Source organism: Plectropomus leopardus, chromosome 7, assembly GCF_026936395.1.
Source record: "Plectropomus leopardus strain MGB_pleo_1.0 chromosome 7, ASM2693639v1, whole genome shotgun sequence".
NCBI lineage: Eukaryota > Metazoa > Chordata > Actinopteri > Perciformes > Serranidae > Plectropomus > Plectropomus leopardus.
Window position 1 is genome coordinate 28,335,921 of NC_142182.1, and position 18,818 is coordinate 28,354,738.

The 18,818-nt window shown below is 39.9% G+C and overlaps 1 protein-coding gene across 3 annotated transcripts in view; it reads right to left on the reverse strand.

Annotated features, from left to right (window-relative positions):
• Window positions 1-18,818, reverse strand: part of cntn1a (contactin 1a) — a 98,722-nt gene that overhangs the window by 15,339 nt on the left and 64,565 nt on the right. For all 3 annotated transcript variants that reach the window (XM_042495847.2, XM_088080368.1, XM_088080369.1), the window contains 9 exons: window positions 17,556-17,762; window positions 13,400-13,499; window positions 12,417-12,598; window positions 11,984-12,108; window positions 10,104-10,221; window positions 9,630-9,777; window positions 7,642-7,769; window positions 2,897-3,069; window positions 1,886-2,009 (listed from right to left, as the gene is read on the reverse strand). In XM_042495847.2, the coding sequence (XP_042351781.1) occupies window positions 1,886-2,009; window positions 2,897-3,069; window positions 7,642-7,769; window positions 9,630-9,777; window positions 10,104-10,221; window positions 11,984-12,108; window positions 12,417-12,598; window positions 13,400-13,499; window positions 17,556-17,762 (1,305 nt within the window). The remainder of the gene's footprint in view (window positions 1-1,885; window positions 2,010-2,896; window positions 3,070-7,641; window positions 7,770-9,629; window positions 9,778-10,103; window positions 10,222-11,983; window positions 12,109-12,416; window positions 12,599-13,399; window positions 13,500-17,555; window positions 17,763-18,818) is intronic.

Consider the following 18,818-nt stretch of genomic DNA (forward strand, 5'->3'; position numbering starts at 1 on the left):
TAACCAAACAATCTAATCTTGAGGTAAGGCACTAGCAGCAGATATGCTTGACTTATTCACTACTTTTTGCACCTATAGAAAGGCTATATTGGTTGGCTGACACAGGCAGTAATCGCAAGTTATTGGTATCAAAATTCATTATCTTGGGGAGACAGCCAGAGTTTTATTTGGGTGGTATGTGGTAGAGAGCGAGTGTTCCCTGGGTGTGCGTGTGTGTGTGTGTCGCCTCTGTGAAGACACGAAGTGCTCATTCCATAGCTTTTTCCAACACTTTCTTTCTTGCTTTTCTTCGTGTGGAGTCTTGTGTTCGACAAAATCGGCTACGGTCTGATGGAGAGATTTACTTCTGTTTGAACGTGCGCTGGATACAGTGCTTGTGTAATCTCTCTGTCTCTTCTCTCTTTTTTCACACACATAGGATTTGACAATTAGAGTGGAGGAAAAATTTTAATGAGTAGTTTAGGAATATGTGTCTGATGAAGTGTGGATTCCTCTTGTCCTGTGTTCAGTTTAATAAGCTCTGTGGAATTAAACCCCCTGAAAACTTGGCTGCAAATCTTAGAATCTCTACAACATTAAATATTCATAAATTAGCAACCAAGTTTGAAAAACATCATTATACTTGGTTAGGTATTATTTATAAAGAGTTTGACACTCAGAAAAATCAGCTAATCATCAGGACTGTGTGGGTGTAGTTTGATCAGATTTGATTGACAGTATCCAAAAAATCCACTTGAAAGCAGCGAAAAGAACACAGAAAAAAAACCCCACAGAATACAGAAATATCTCATGTAAATGAAAAAATAGTGTCTGGATAGCAGTGTGGATCTCAAAGCTAGTAAGAGGAGCCCTTAAAAGTCCACTGTGTAGGATTAAGAGGAATATACTGTCAGAAATGGAAATAGCCATGTTGCAGCACCATGTTTCTACAGTAGCTCAGAACATACAAACCAAACACTGGCTCTAGATGGAGCCAATCAAATATTCACGTTTTTGCGTCGGCCACTGTAGAAGCCCAACTGCAATAAGCAGGAGTGATTTGTAATGTAAAAGTGCTTTATACTGTGTTTCTAAAGGTTTAAATCCACAGGGCCATTTGTTTCATGCAGAAACAGACCTCTGTGGATAATTTGGCTCCCGCTAAAAACCTCCTGAATACAGAACATTGAAGAAATTCAAGTGCCAAGAAGTTTCAGCTGGTTGCAGCCTGCAATCCTCACTGGTAGACTCCACAAAGCTCTCCTAAATCTTAACCTTTAGAGGAGCAGTGTGTAAATTTGGGGGGATTTGGTAGCATCTAACTTTGAGGATTACAGATTGCAACCAGCTGAAACTTCTCCTGTGTCCAAAGTGTGATCTTCCTGTGAGAAATCCTTCAGTGTTCAATTTTGTTTTGTTTTTACTGGAAGTTAATTAGCGCTAATCTTTTGTCACACTTTCCGACACCCTCATCAGGGGGGAGGGCGCTGTTAACTTTGCTTTGTCACAACAGCTCATTCTAAGGTAATGAAAACACTGATTCTTATTTTTGGGTGATTTTTTTTTTTAAAGATAGTTTTTAGGGCGTTCTTGCCTTCAATTGATAGGACAGCATGAGTGTGAAAGGGGGAGAGAGAGGGGATGACACGCAGCAAAGGGCTGAGGCTGGAATCAAACCCGCGGCCGCTGCGGCCAGGACACAGCTTCTAAACATGGGACGCCCACTATATCCACTGAGTCAGCAGGCGCCACATTTTCAGGTGATTATACACTAAAGAAAACATGTTTATTATATTATAGTTCGATTCCTGCCAATAAATGCCCCTAAATCCTATACACTGGACCTTGAAGGCATTTTATATTCATGGCTGCATGCATTTGTGTAATTGCACTATTTGTGACTCACCTCTGACAACCAGGTGGGCAGAGGCGGTAACATTGTCAATGGGGGTCTGCGCAGTGCAGGTGTAGCGCCCCGCATGCTTCAGCTGGACGTTCTTAATAAGCAGCTCGCCGTTTGAGCTTCCGTTCTGCACAAAACAACACAACAGACAGTTAATTGAGGAGTGAGCAAAACATCAAACATTGTGAGGTAAAGCTTTCCCACTGTGTGTGTTTCAAAGCAAAATCATCATGTTAGATATTTTTTCACTAAACCTATCACGGAATATGGAAAAGGAGATATTATTTCAATCACTAAAATAACCCTGCGGAGAGAGATATCCAACCTGAGCATCAGTTTAGGTGAACTGGACATGGGCTTCAGCTAAAGGGCTTCGTTTATTTTCCTGTGAAGAAATGTCAAGCTGCACACAGTGTTTGCTATACTCAGCACGCTCACTGTAGAACAGTGAATCCATCGCAAAAATCTACTTTAAAAATATATGACTGCATTGAACTTCCTGTCTGAGAGTCAAACTGGCTTATCCTAATACCACACAAACAGTATTAAGTGGAACTGGACCCCCTTTTTACGAGGGGAAAATCCTTCTTGTGTACAAAAATGGGGTATCATCAATCACAATCATAATAGTGTTTGCCTAGTGGGCAGAGTGACAAAGGAGAAATGCTAACCGCTAACTTACGGTTAGGGCTGCACTTGAGAGGGAGAGAGTAGGTCATGTCAACAATAATGGATGTTAGCGGCAATTGCTATTAAACTGATATATAATGCACTATTCCACACAGGGAAGGAATGTGAAACGGCTTTTAGAGTCGTATTCATTTAAAGCAGGCTGTACTTTTCCATTTCAGGTGCTCCAATAAAAATACTGCAGACATGAGCTTGACCTTTGACGTGGATGAACTTCAGGCTGGAGCTAAGGATTTGGGGAAAAGTTGGAGCTATTGAGCTAAACTTTGATAATTTATGTTAATTTGTCTTTAAAATACTTAATTAAACAACATGATGTCTCACCAGGGTGCGTTCATAATGTTGACTCTCCTTGTGTAGGTCAATGACACGGCCGTCCAGGGACCAGATAAAGGTGATGTCCAGAGAGGGGTCATGTGACGCGGCGCACTGCATCCCGCTGTTCTCTCCCACTTTAACATCAGCATTGGACGGTGCCAAGGTGATCTTTGTGGACTCTGGGGGGGAAACACAAAAGAGCGAGGGAGTCAGTGATGATGAGGAAGAGATCAGTCCAGCTGCATTAAGTTTATTTGAAATTTGATTTAATAAATGAGGCATCACTCCATAAATTAGAAAACACCTACATAATTTAGATAGGAATAAAACTGTAAAGACTGGTGTATGTAAGGGCTTCTTAAGTGGGGGGATTTTGAGAAATCTGCCTTTAAAGTTATGTTTTTTAAAAATATTTACACAAAAAACTAAGACACAACGGTAAAAAGTATGCAATATAAATATGCAAGTAGGGCATTATCTAATTAAATATGTGCTTTTTGCATTAATTTCCAGGATAGAATTCTGAACCAAAATATACTTAAATGTGTTTTGGGGACTTTTTGGTAAAATAGCCCAAGATCTCAGATTTGACCAGCGCACAAAAGAACTATGTTTTCACTCGGGGTGTCTCGCCTTAAATGAAAAGGGGAATATTGAGCAGTCAAAGAGTAGACAGATCTACAGTGAAATGGAATAATATCAAAAATGAAATAATATGATTTGGGAAAAATGAGGAAATACTTATGATTGCAACTCATCTCAACAGGAAAGGACTTGAAGCGAAGGCCAGTGTTGAAAACATTGCACGGTGTCTTGATAGACTACAATCTCAGTTTAAAAAAAACATGTGAAAGCAGTAACTAAATCTGCTTTTTATCATCTCAGAACCCTAACACAGACTTAGTGTCATAACATGATTTTGAAAAGCTTATTCATGTTTTTTTATTTCCAGCAAGGTCTATTTCTGCAATAGTCTTTTCACAGGCCTTCCTAAAAAGATCAACCAAACTACTTCAGTTGTACAAAATACAGCCACTAGAGTTCTTATAAAAACCAAAAGAAGTGACCACATTACTCTGATACTTAAGTCCTCACACAGGCGTCTGGTAAGTCAAATAACTGACTTGAGAGCACTGCTGCTTGTTAAAATCACTAAACGGGGCAGGAAATACCTCTCAGATATGTTTCAGCAGTGCACACCTGCTAGACCTCTCAGTTTACCAGAGTGAAATAAGAAAAGACCAAACATATGCCTTTCTCTTGGTCTCACCCCAAGGCAACTGATTCCACTGTTTGGCATTAGAAGGCACATGTAAAGAAAGAGTCTCCTCCTACATATATCTGGGAACATGACTTGATGCACTTGATGACTTTGATGTGCATAGTGATGATATACTGGAATTGCTTACACCAAAACAGTGCCTTTTTTCAATTTAATAAAAGCTTTCCATTTAACACCAGAAGGAAATTTGTGCTTATTTCTATCTATATTTAGCTATGATTATGTGATTTACATGCATGCAGCCTCATCCTGACTTAAAAAAACTGGACTCTTAATATCAGGCTGCCTTATGTTTCGATACAAAAGCTCACACACTCATCATCACATTTATTATGAATCTTTACGATGGACTCTGGACCAGAGAAGACAAATGACACATGTTGCTATTTACTGCAAAGGCATTTAACTCCCCCCTTATAACTTCAGCCTTTTATCTTTTCGTAGCATCAACTGAAATGCTCAGTGTGATTCCTTTAAATATTCCCCGGGTGCGTTCAGAGCAGACAAAACTGCTTCCTCTTTGTGCACTCTGGGCATGGAGTGAGCTCCAAAATGTCATTACCTTCGTTAAGCCTTTGAAACCTGGGTCATCAGTTTTCTTGTGCTGGGTTCAGATGCCTTTCACAAGCTGTTTAACCAGTTGTTAGCCTGGTTTGAAATTGGTTTGTTTTCTTTAAAAAAACATGTGGGGAAAAGACAATGACCAACTTGGCAGGGTCATTTTCTTTTTTTTGTTTTTACTTCTTCTTTTTTTTCCTATTTTCAGGAAATTTTCATTTAACTTTTTACTAATTTCTTGCTCATTTTTGGGCCATGTCTTGTTAAATTTCTCATTGCCTTCTTGCCATGTTTTTGAAAGAAAAAAACCCTATTTGCTCAGGTTTCAAAGGATTAAATACTTTTAAAGTATTCAAAGAGGGAAATATGTTGCTGCTTTACATACTCATTGGCTTAGGTGCCATATATATCACTGGTATGGCCTGAATGCCTGTCTTCTTTCACTATATATATTTTTTTTGCTCTTACTAATAGTGTATGTTCTACTGTGCAGAATTGTTTTTTATGTGAAACAAAGTATGCTGCCTTATTAACCATGACTCAGTAACCAGAGGTCTTGTATCTCAATGAGACCTTTCTGGCTAAATAAAGGATTTAAAAAAATCTGTTGCTACAACCTTCTGTCAGAACTAAACATGTTGAGCAGCTTTGAGCTGCGACTTAATGCTGCTCAGCTCCGTAAACATCTTCCTGACTGTATTAATGGTTCTCCAACTGTAGCCAGCTTCAAATCTAGACTTAAAATCCAGCTGCTTTCAGATGCCTTTGGTGAGTGAATAAACTCTGCTGTCTGCTCTTTCAGCTCATCTAATGCACTCTTCCTGTTTAATCTTTTAATTTCCTGCCTTTATTTAACTGTTTTATTCTTATACCACTCGTATCTGCTCACCTGTGAAGCACTTTGAATTGAATTGCTTTGTACTACATAAATAAACTGGCCTTGGCTAAAGTATACAGCACGGTGTGAAAATTGAATAGCATGAGCCGGGGTCAGAGAGTTCATGCCACTCAAAAGAGAAAAGGTTAGAAATTCAGTATGAAGAATCACAGAAGTAGTTTTAGACAACATGGTGCCCTTTTAAAAAATATGTAGGTATTCTATCATTTGCTTAAACTAAATCTCCTCCTTCAATAGCAAAAATAACCTGGTGCCCTTTAACAACAAAAATTACAGCGTGAAAACATTTGGTTTTTTTTTTTTAAAAATCACAGTCTGGGGTCACCCGGTGGCTCAGTTGGTAGATGGTAAATTGTAAATGGACTATACTTGTATTGTGCTTTTCTAGTCTTATTGACCACTCAAAGCGCTTTAACACTACATGTTACATTCACCCATTCACACACACATTCACACACTGCTACTCAGTAATCATTCACACACACTCACACTCCGATGACGCAGCATCGGGAGCAATTTGGGGTTCAGTATCTTGCCCAAGGATACTTCGACATGTTGCCCAGAGGAGCTGGGGATTGAACCGCTTCCGATTAGAGGACGACCCACTCTACCTCTGAACCACAGCCGCCCCATGTACAGAGGCTGTGTCTTCGCTGCGGTGGCCATGGGTTCAAGTCTGGCTTTGGCCCTCTGCTGCATGTCATCCCTTCTCTCTCTCCCCCTTTCACGCCATATCTGTCCTATCAAATAAAGGCATTGAAAAAGCCAAAAAAATATATCTATAGAAAAAAATCACAGTCTGACCATTCTGTAAACTTGCATCTCGCACAGTTTTTTCCCCTATTTGTCTTGTTTTGTTTGTCTTTGCATCAGTGGCCTAAGGTAGTTAATATGGGCCCCAGTGCATGGTATTATGACGGGCCCTATGGCGCATTAGTTATTAGCTACGAGACACACACAGACCCCACCTATATCTTATTGTTTTGTCATATGATAAAAAGACTTGGCATTGGACAAATGTATGACAAAAAATAAGCATATAATTTTACTACACATTGCTTTGGGGTCCACTGTTTCGAGTTCAACTCATGGACCCCAATGCAACAGCACTGCCTGCACGATCTATATTTATGCCCCTGCTCAGCATGAACAGTCTGTTTAAGACGGTGTTTACTGTTTGCTACTTTAATGTACATCTACTTATGTTGAGTTGGGAGGGAGGGGAGGTGGGAATGGAGAAGGAGGTTCAGCGGGAGACATCACCTGTAACTCACATTTTTTCCTCTGAATGGGAAAATTGAAGTAGAGTTTATTAAAAAATAAATGACAAATGACAGTGTATCAATAAACCTATTGCTGTGTATGTATTTTTTATTTATTTTCCTATTTGTGAAGAATTTCCTGGCTGAGATGTTTAAGTGACGTTCTGAGCATTTGATCTATGTTAAAAAAATGGTTTAAAAAGAAAATAGATAACTAAAATTTTAAGAAGATGGAAATGTTCAATGTGTGCAAATGTCCAGAAGAGGGCAGAAAAGAGCTGTACATCAAGCGCCACTGGAGATCAACTGGAAGAGACTAACAATGTTTGACAGCTGAGATTGCATGTCTACAGGAACGAAATCACAAGCAAAAAGACCCCATATCATTGTTGTTATTCTCTATTCAATCAAACTATCTCAACAACTTTATAACTCAAGTCCACCCCTCATTTTTTATTGAACAGTGTTAGGATGAAGCCCTTGTCTCATCAGATCTGATCTAAAGCAATCCCCCCTCGCCTCCGTCCTTGGGGAATGACTGAATATCCAGCAGTAGCCTGTATGCTGTCACTCTGCTCACAGGGCCATAATTCAACAACAGACATTTGGAGGTCGGGACTGTTAGGTTGGGACCCGGAGTGACAGGAGTGATTGCCAGCAAAGGTTAACATCAGTCAAAGCAACACAGACTCTCCTGGAAATGTTTCAAAAAAGAGGTCTAGAGAGAGTTATCGATTGAGCTGGAACTTGCCTGTGACCAACAGAGAGCCCGTGCTGTTGGCCTTGCCCCGGTCATTCTCGGCAAAGCAGGTGTATCTGCCTTCGTCTGCTCGCGTCACGTTGAGGATCTCCAGGCTCCCATCCTCCCAGATGAACACCCTGAGGACAGACCAGAATTAATTCTTCACACACTGACAAGAAAGAGCTATGTGATATAAAATATTCAGCACAATATGAAGGTCAAGAGTCCAGCGTGTGTTATTCCATGGATATGTGGATGATGAAAAATGATGAAAGCGCTTTGAATGTTTGCTGGTTCCCTAATGGGATGTATGGTTTTCCAAGAAGGACAAGTATGTGAACTTGAAAACTATTCTGCAACATTAAATTGCGCTCAAACGAGGCGGCAGTGTTTGATTCATTTTTCTCTGCATATTTCATATTCATGCATGACAAATAGCATCTTGCCAGCTGCCCCGTCACTATTCCACACCCTCTTTCACGCAGACAGCCACCATAGAGATTATTATGAGGCATATGCTGCATAGTAATTTGGCCGCTGCTCCTCCTCTATGTGAGTCCCCAGTGTGGTGCAGGGTGGGTGTGGAGGGTGGGGGGAAAGGGTTGGGGGTCTTAGAGCTCACAGATTAGGCTTGTTTTGTCAGTGAGGAGCACAAGACAGGGGTTTACACCAGTCTGTGCACACTGATGAGCTTGAGAATGAGCTTAATGTCAACGACTGACAGACAGCGGAGCAGCACTCAGCAATCACTGACAAACAACAAGACTTGTCTGGCACATGGTAAATTTAGGGGATCTAGAGCTTATTTAGATCCCCAAAATCACTATAACGTATGTGTCTTGCTACTAAAGGGGATAGAGTCAACATCCCCTTAAAAGCAGTAAGACGTTACAAACTCAAATGCATGTCCTCAATATGACCCAGATGTGTCTCACAGTCACAGAAACAGGTTAATGAATATTTGCATGAAAAACTTCAGTACAAAAGAACTGCCATCATAGAGCAGCCTGCTCTCACTCCACACTAGTCAAACACAGACAACGAGACAGCCTTTGTGGCTGTATGACACGCACCAGGCAGCAGCTGTTTCTGACACTCCATGGCAATAACCCAACTTTTCATATATCGCTGCTTTTTCAGTGGATCTTGGCTTGAAACCCACCATGCAGCAGCAGTTTGTATTGCCGCTGGCAACTGCTGTGGTATAAAGAGCGATAAAGTCCATATATGGTGTACAGGAAGGGGAGGTGGATGTGGCTAAACAAACTGTGGACTTCCAGCTGGGAACCAAAAGTCAATGGAGTTATTTTAATATGAACATAGGCTGCATTTGTAAATCTACTCTGATGCTCTACACCAAAATAAGGGTGTTTTTGTATGAAGAAATGTGTTTCATTTTTACACAAATAAACGAATGATTAAGTTAATCACACATTCACTGCGTTTGGTTCTGTGCTGCTCCGAGAGATGGCGTTCTGATAACAACACAGTACATTCCAACAGCGTTCTGATTTTATAAACGGTCCAGTGTGCGTCAGAGTGCATTTCGGCACTCAGAGCGAGTATTTCCAAATGTATCCAAATTGTGTTAGTATGTGTAGCATGCAATGCTTGTGATGTATGTCACTTGACATGATGTAGCATTTGTAACAACTGAACTTATTTTGACCCAAATTTTGAGGGTATTTTTCTAACCACACACCTCTGTTGCCTAAAACTGACCACATATTGTTGTTGCCAAAACTTAAGAGGTAAACCTAAAAACGAAGTGTTTAATCTACACTGTAAGTTTATTTTGAAAAAGGCTGTATGCATTTCATGAGCAAAACTGTACATCTGTGAAAACAAGGTGTATTTTGAAAAGACGCAATGCATTTAACGAGTTAAGGCAGCCATATTTGATAAACATTGGATAAACCAGCCTCTGAATGAATAAATATCCATACAATGTTTGAAGATCAGAGGATACAGGGGCATCTTAATGCCAATCTGCTCACCTGGTAGAGTTCTGAAGCAGCTCGGTGTCTTTGCTCCAGAAGAAGGAGGGCTTTGGAGCAGCTTTAGGTCGACATTCGATCACCACCCGGCCATTTTTAGCTGCCATGACTCTCTTCACTGGATTGTGTTCAAACGTTGGAGCACAGGCTGAGGAGAGACAGTTTGGATTATTCATCATAGTAGAATATGCTTTGACTGCATGCATACATTAATGACACATTTTTACATTCATAAAAATGTGTAGGGTGCTGCTCTAACATACTGTGCATGCTACTTTGGACGGTCAAAGTCCATTTTTGCAAACATCTCAGTTTCTGGGTTTTTTTTCAGCCAAGCAGAAGTTGCTTTTCTGTATAAAATCTGACACTGCACTCCATAAGTCCTAATGAGCTCAAATTAGTCAGCTTGAAACGTGACCTTTAAATCTCTGATGCAGCCATTTGTGCTGTGACTGTAGCCAAAGTGTGACTCACCATACACACGCAGCTCTGCATTGGCATATATGACTCCGTGGTGATTCTCTGCTATGCACTGGTACATCCCTGAGTCGTCAAACGTCAAGCTGCTGAACTTCATCTCCTGCCTGTCAGTCTGTGGAAAATATGGAGTGGGAAGTTACATTTCATCATTCTACATTTTCACGCTGTTCAAAAAGAATTCATATCAAACAGTTGGTTTTTGACAACCACAGAGGTACAGATGACAATTAGTTAATTTGGCTGGGCGAGGATTTCATTAATGCATAATGATGTATCCAGCTGCATGTATCAAACAACCTCCCCCACTCTGCTGGGTGTCACTACTTGTTACTCTCTGGGGGATTTTTCCGGCCTAGTGACGGTTGTTTCTATGGAGTGTGACACAACCCATGCTGGCACCCACTCATGCATATATAACAGCAATAGCTACATTCAAAAGTATGAGGCAATATCTGTACTACCTATATAGATAGATAAATAGATTAACAAAAATATATAACCAAACACTTGTTTTTGCTTCTATTTTTCAGTGAGTTGATATGAAAGATTTCACTCTTTTTTCCATGACACAAAAGACTTATAGTGGTTCTCTCACTTTTTTCACAATTTTATTTAGATCTGTGTTAGTGAGCACTTCTCCTTTTTTCGAGATAATCCATCCACCTGACAGGTGTGGCATATCAAAATGCTGATTAAACTGCATGACTGCTTCACAGGTGTACCATGGGCTGGTCACAATAAAATGTCAGATTTAATCACACAACACAATGCCATAGATGTCCCAAGTTTCACTGAAGCATGTCACTGCCATGCTGACTGCAGGAATGTCCACCAGAGCTGTTGCCTTAGAATTATGCTGCGTTTCAGACAACTCGGAAGTCGAGATATTCCGACCTCCAAATAGAAATATTCTGGTGTTGCAGTCCTTGTAGTCCAAATAGTATTGACTAATCATGTCTGAGTGGCAACTAAACAGTCCGTGTGAAATGCAAAAGAAGCAGAACACATTGGTCAAAATGCAAACTCACAACCCATGATTTAGGTTTTTGTATTTTTTTTAATTTGTCAGCATTCACAAAATGAACAGTGCACACCAGTGGAAGTCTTGGACCTGATATTCACTTGCTTCATGGGAAGCCCTGAAATAATGTTCACACTAATGGTCAATAAATTCCGACACTGCCCATGAACTGAATGTTCATTTCACTGCCAGAAGCCATCTCCGATGTTGTTTCTAAAAAATTTGGCAGTACATCCAACCTATCTAGTGAGCCAGCCAAGGACCTCTGTATCCAGCTTCTTTATCTGCATGATCGTAAGAGACCAGCCGCTAAGATGAGCGTCCCTGAGAATGTTTCTGATAGTTTGTGCAGAAGCTCGTCCACAAACTAATTGTGACATCAGTTGTCCATGCGGCTGTTCTCACATGAGCTAGCAGGTGAAAACAATGGATGTGGAGGTCCTGGGCTGGTGTGTGGTCCACTGTTGTGAGGACAGCTAGATGTACTGCTAAGTTCAAATAAACAACACTGGAGACGGCTCATGGAAATGAAATGAGCCAGCCAGCATGTCAGTGCCTTGTTCCCTAAAAGCTTGTAACTTGTGGCACTGTGTTATGTGATGAAACTGGATATTTTTGAGGAGCTTCTTCATAAGCCACATTTGTCAGGTGGATGAATCAAAGTGCTCACTGACACTGATTTTAACAAATCTGTGAACAAAAGTTGAGAGAATTTAGTCTTTTGTGTCCACAGAAAAAGTGCCAGAATTTTATTTTAACTCACAACAAATGGGAGCAAACATAAAAGTGCTGCTTTAGTATGTAAGTATAGTGCATATTAGATATATAAAAGATTTATGAGTTTGAATATTACCAGTTCTCCATTTTTCAGCCAGCGGATGAGTGGTTTCGGTTTGCCACTGGCTGTGCAGGACATGGTGTAACCACTACTGAGGTCTTTCTCTGTGCTGCTTATGTGTTCCACCCACTCAGGAAAAGCTGCAAATGAGAAAAAAACAGTTAGAGTAAATCTAAGAAAACTACAAAGCTGCTCAGAATCATAGTATTTGATATGATACTTGAGGTATTACAGTAGGAGTTAGATCTAAAAGAAAAAACTTGAGAGAATGTAGTAGGTACTGATCAGAACAAAGGGCAGATGAATAAACACAGCACAGCAAGGTCTAGCAGAGCATTAATTCATCTGGTAAACACTCTGTGAAACTTGCATTTGACGACTGTGTGGATTCTCTGTAAAATGTCTGAAAAGAGAAGAAAGCTCACATGACATGCAACACACTTTTTACCTTCGACAGACACACGTGCAGCATGGTAGTCCTTTCCTCTCGAGTTCACCGCCTCACACTGATAGTTGCCGCCGTCTTCAAACTGCACGTTGTACAGGTGCAGATGAGCCCCTGCCATCCGTACCTCGTGATTGGGTGGCAGCTGTCCGTCTAATTTCTTCCAGCGAATCTCAGGGACGGGACTGGGAAAGACAGAGAGAAAGAAATAATACACAAGGCAGGATCTAGCTTGAAATGCATCGCTGCACTCATCATTCTGAAACACGCTTATAAATGATAAAGCTCAGAGAGAAGGAGGTGAATCTAAGACAGCCTGAGCTACAGTTAACAACATTTTACTGTGTATTAAAGGAGAAGAAATATGGCCTTTAGAGAGATTGATCCATTCCTGTTACCTAAATGTTGTACTTTAGTTGTTGATTGTCAAAATATATTTACTGCTGCACCATTTAACCCTTTGTAACCTAAATCAACACTAGTTTTCTTTGTGCTGTGTTTAGGCACCTTTCACAAGCTATTAGTTTCAAGAAATTAGTAAAAGGTGACAAGAAATTAACCAGGGCCATTTTCTTGTTTTTTTTTCTTTTACTTTACTTTTTCTGCCTTTTTTCAGGTAATTTTCTTGTACCTTTTAACTAATTTCTGGTTAATTTTTGGGCCATGTTTTGTTAAGTTGCTCATTGCATTCTCTTCATCTTGTTCAAAAGAAACCAAACCCATGTGCTCAGGTTTCAGAGGGTTAAATTAATGTATGTCATGCCTGAATAGCAACACAGACTTAACATTTTCTCTGTATTATATTACTGACTGAGCACAAAAACTTCTGAAACTTCATCTATATTTATACTAATTCTGCTTAAAAGCTGTTGCGACACACTTGAAACTTAAAAGATATAACTGGCTGATAACAGATTTTTATGAAAGCTCTCAGTCCAAGCAGTGCACTTTTCAAACAGAGGTAACAAATGATCTCTCACACTTACTTCCCCAAAGCGAAGCACTCCAAGGTGATATTCTGCCCCACCAGAGCAGTGGTGTCTGGGAACTTGACTTTGAGATCAGCTGGGTATTTTCTGATGGGACCTGAGAGGAATAACAACAGATCAAAATCATGACTCAGGTGCTAAACCAATTTCTTGCTGCTCAGCCTGAAAGAAATTATGGTTTCAAAAGTGAGTGTTCATTTTAACCATCTTAGTGTTTGTTTTTTTTTTAGTTTTTCTTTAAAAACCTCCTCTGTCATTACCTAAGTGGGTCAAATCAAACAAAAGATAGTTCTTTGTAAATGTTGTTTTTCACTCAGATGTCCTCCTGAAGCGCACACAAAAAGCAGAAGAAAGGCTTTTTAGGTTAGCGACACAATGACTACATTTGCATGCACACATGCACATTTGGTTTCCGACATTTACATGGAACATTATTTGCTTCCCTGCATGCAGGATTTTGGATTCGTAGAATCCCAAAACAGTGGCTCATTTCAGCTCAGTTTGTCTCTTGCAGCCTCGGTCACTATATTCTGTAATTTATTGATGAAACTTGTAAACTTGATGTCCTCGGTGGTGTGTCACCGTCCAGATTTTGCATTACATTGTTTGGATCTGGTGGTGCCTTTGATTTCTCAACACCTCAGCCGCTTTTTCTGTACCAACTGAGTTACCTCAGCAGGTGAGAATGAGGACCGGAGTATTTGTTATCTGATCAGCAGAAAGAGAGAAAAGCAGGAGACAAGAGCAACAACAAAATTATCCTTTGTGTTTCTCTCGTTTTATTTCAGCATAGAACTTCATTTTTTGTTGTGAGGACAAAGTAATAACATAACTCCAACTGATGAAACACCTGGAAATGAAGGAACCATGGAGAATGTGTTAACATTCAGTTTCAATCAGGGTAAAACCTACGGTATAGGACTTTTCCCGGGTTCTGAAACGAGGATGGTGTAGGGATCTGCATGATTAGTCCACCATGAAGGTTATGAAGGTCACTGAAGGTTGTAACCTTCACAAGTCCACCCCAGAAATACTAGTCAGTTAAACTTATACATTAACACTACAAATTAACACTACAAAGGAATACCTGGAGTTTGGATCTGCATGCTACAGTAAAAAGTGGCTCTAGTCATCAATGGCTATCCCTCTCTCTCTTTCAGACACACACACACACACACAAACACACGTGTGCTCTCATGGATGAAACCACATATGAATCCCCACAACTTCACAACATTCAGCAAGAAAATTATGTTCGAGCTTCACACACACTTGCCAGGCTGGTTGTCTTCTCTCTAGAGAGTGGTGCTTTTGGATGCACAGGAGATTCTGAGAAGCCTGGACGTATGTGTTTGTGTGTGTGTTAATTTGTGTGCACACCCATGCATGAGAGAGTTACAGCATAAATGTGTGTCTGAATGTGAATGACTTGGGATGTTAAATACATAGTAAATAAGCGTTATCTGTTGACTTTTATTCAGTCAGTTGTCATGTTTTGTAGGACAATGTGATGTTCAAAATGCATGGCATAAAGTGCCACTAGTTTCAGCTAAATCTGAAATAGGATTTGGTTACATGATAATTAAAAATGTGATTTACGATTTAAAATGGCTCTTACAATATACACGTTTTTTTTGGACAATATTTATTGACCTTATGGATTAAATTCTGCTCAATTGTGACTGTTTTTTGAATGTTTCCTAACTTTTAGACAAGATCATGAAATCAATCATTCTGAAAATCGTGTGTTTACATGCTAAAAACATAACAAGGATACTGCAGACCAGATCATAACTGTGGTACTACTACATGTGCATGCCCTCAATGTAAAAATGTGGTTGATACGTAACTCAGAGAATTACTAGTCATGACAAAATGCAGTCACTGTGTCTTATTTACACATACATGTGACATTTAACAAACCCTGACAAAATGCAAAGGTATGCCTTCCCCCCCAAATACAGACACGCAAACTAGTTAGAGTTAAATACAGGCCACAACACACCCAGGGGGCATCTCATAATACACATAATGCATGAGAGAGCCCAAACAACCACTGCGCTCTAGTCTTGACCTCTTTGTTAGGACACGACATTCTAGTCTGTTCTGAGTAACTTCAGCGTCATTCAAAACACATCTGCCACAGGTGAAACTGGCCACAAGTTACATGATCATAAAAGTCAATATCAAACAGTGGTATGACTAATGGATTCTAGAAAGGCTCCCACAAGAAAATATTGAAATAGTTGTTTAGTGGTGTGTTTGTACTTCCCACATATGGTCGTGCAAACACACAGAGCATTATTAGCTACTCCTAAGTACACTGCTTTAGTTTGAGACCTCGATCTTTGTGGCTTTTCATGTTCCAGTTCATTTTTTTCATAACATGCTGGCACTGTCTTTAAGTTCTTGTGTGTTCATCTACTCCTGAGCTAATTTGTTCCTTTAAATCTGATTTAAAGAGTCAACAACAATGGCGTGACCTTATCACTTTTAAAACAAGCTCTGCTGTGATTAAACACAGCACTTCAATATGGACGAGTGAAAGAAATCAATGTGGTACTTTGCTGCAGCCAGGAAGAGTTATTTCCCATCTTTGGGGTTATTTTCGAAACTCATCTCTTTAAGAAACACTTTAGCTCCGGCTCTATTACTCACACCTCATTTTATGGTTAAAATAGCTCAGCCCGGACGCTATTTCTTTATCGAACACTTCTTAAGTATTCCTGCTTTTTATAGAGACACAATTCAATCTCTCTGTTGCATTTTAAGATTGCATTCAGCTTAAGTACATGGTATACTTTTAAACATGTAATGCATTCCATACTGAAGTGAGGCATTGACTGCAGTGCCAATGTTACTGGCAATAACATTGGCACTGCACTATGGCCTCTTGTGTGGCCATAGTAATTATGATGGGAACCATGGAGACAGTCAAGTGTTGATGTATAAAGAGCGACAAAGTCCCCATAAGGAGACGGTCAAGTTGAGTGGATGGGTCACACTTATTTTGAAAATATTAAATAAAAATGTGTGCATTATGCTTTAATTTCACACCAGTATGTAAAATATTTCCTCATGTAAAATACGTATAGTATGTTCAGTATGTAAAGTGTATAAAAAAACACAGGGGTGCCTTATGCTACATTACAATGCACAAAACTTTAAAAATATGCGCATTATCTGACACAATACATACATTATTAAAAATAAGAATAAAGCCTTATTCCCACTGCAGAAAAACCTGCTAACACCCTCTAACATCTGTTTTTTAATGCAATGGGAAAGTTTACAATTAGCATTCACACACAGGTCAAATTACTGTGCAGTAGTCTGGGTAATTATCGCCTCATTGATGAAAAAACGACACCCAGGTGAACGCATTAATTTCAGCTCCTTAACCCACGAGATGCAATGATGTGCTGCCACTAATTACCCTTCCTCTCAACCTAAGTAGCGCTAAAACATTGATCCAAATGAGTCTGCACCAAGTATGATAGTGACTAAATAAAAAGAGTTATACAAAGAGAAGAAACCACCGTTCAGTTTTCACAGATCTCTGTCCATGCTGCTTTCTACTGTTCACATGTTCTCCAGCCTGTCTGTAACGTCGCACAGACACACCTCAACAGCCCAAACACAAACAAAAGGCACACATGTCTGTGTACACAGCTCTGCTGTACTGTCAATGTGAAAGCATTCTATAGCCTATTTTTAGTGAGTTACCTGTGTTTAAAAAACCTGCATGTATGCACTAACTTTGGAAAGGGGCATAAGATACATATATACAAAATGTGCATCATATATTCTGTACATTCAAGAGCGGTGTTGGTAAGAATTATTTGGGATACTGAAGAATACTGCTTTTCTTAAGTGTGTCATGTTACATAGCAAACATACTTATTGTAATCCAAACCATGATCTTTTTGGAAACCTAACCATGTAGTTTTGGTGCCTAAACCTATTGAAACTAAAACGTAAGGTGTAAATCAGATGTGTCTGATGAAGGCCATTTAATGGGCTGATAACATTTGAAAGGGGTGGCTTTTATATGGGTAATTTAAGATTATTGGCTGTAAAACTGAAGAAACCATGAACAGGTATAAAAAAAGCAACTGGAAATACAGTTGATTGGAGGAAGTGAGATACTAACGTTCAGCCAGAGGTACGAGTGGGATGTAGTTGGAGAAAACGCTCTTGGAAATGGATGGGCTGGATGCAATGCAGGAGTAGTTGCCGCTGTCTGAGGACTCCACTTTAGAGATATAGAGGTTGCCCGTTATCTGGGAGACAAAACGCCTCTTGTCCAGTGGGATGAAGGTGGGGAATTCATTGAGGATCCATCGGAATGACAGCTCAGCTGCACAGAGAGACACAACAAAACGGCACCCGTCAATCAAGACCCTGGACACACAGCAAAAGCTTTGTAAAGAGCAGAGGGAATTAGATGTGAAGCTGTCTCACTTTGAATAATCTGAATACATGCAAAACAAAAATAGCACAATTCTTTGGTGCTGAGGGGGGGATTTATTATTCAAGCATCTATTGACCTTTCTGATGAAATCTTATAAGTCTTTTTGCTGAGAGGCATAATGGAGGAATGCTGTGAGCACATTGGCTTTTTGAGGTAATTGTAATGCTGTGGAGTATGCGGAGTTAACAATGCTTTCAGACTGTTGTGTTTGACCGATTTGCATAAGCATGAATATGGAAAATATGTGTACAGTTTTTGGGGGTTGATGGCTGTGGCTAAATAACTGCAGTGCTATGAAATGGCCTCCAAAAGCATGAAAAACAATAAAAATGAGGCCACATACAGAACAGCAAAGGGGAAAACAAACAACAGTCTTTATAATGACATATTCATTTGAACTAGATATGAGACTGATGAAAACATTTTGTGTTCTTTCTCTTTTACATCCACTCGTGAGTGAAAGTTAACCCAGCATGTGAATGACTACAAACTGAAGTAAAAAAAGCTTAAAAACTCATAAATGAGACAGTGAAAGAGTCGGTGATGTCATTATTTTTATATCCTAGAGGACACTGAGAAGGGCAATTGAATCTCAAGCCGACAGGGGACAAAATATCTTTGGTTCATTTCATATAATCGGTTCATCAGTGTCATAAAATCCCGCATGCGATTAAAAAAACTCACACTAAAGTATGTCTAATGAGAGCAGTCAAATTGCACTGGATAATGAAAAATCTTCAGTCCACCTGATGGCTGCAGCACCAAGGAGAAAAACCCACACAATCAAGGACGCAAGGTTAAAAATCCACACAGGAAAGACCAGCAATCAAAACAGTGCTAACTACTGTGCCACTGTTACATCCGCCCACTTCAATCAATCCGTTGCTGCTGCAAAATGATGAGGTTGCACACAGTTTTGTAGGAACACTTCAGCAGAAGCAC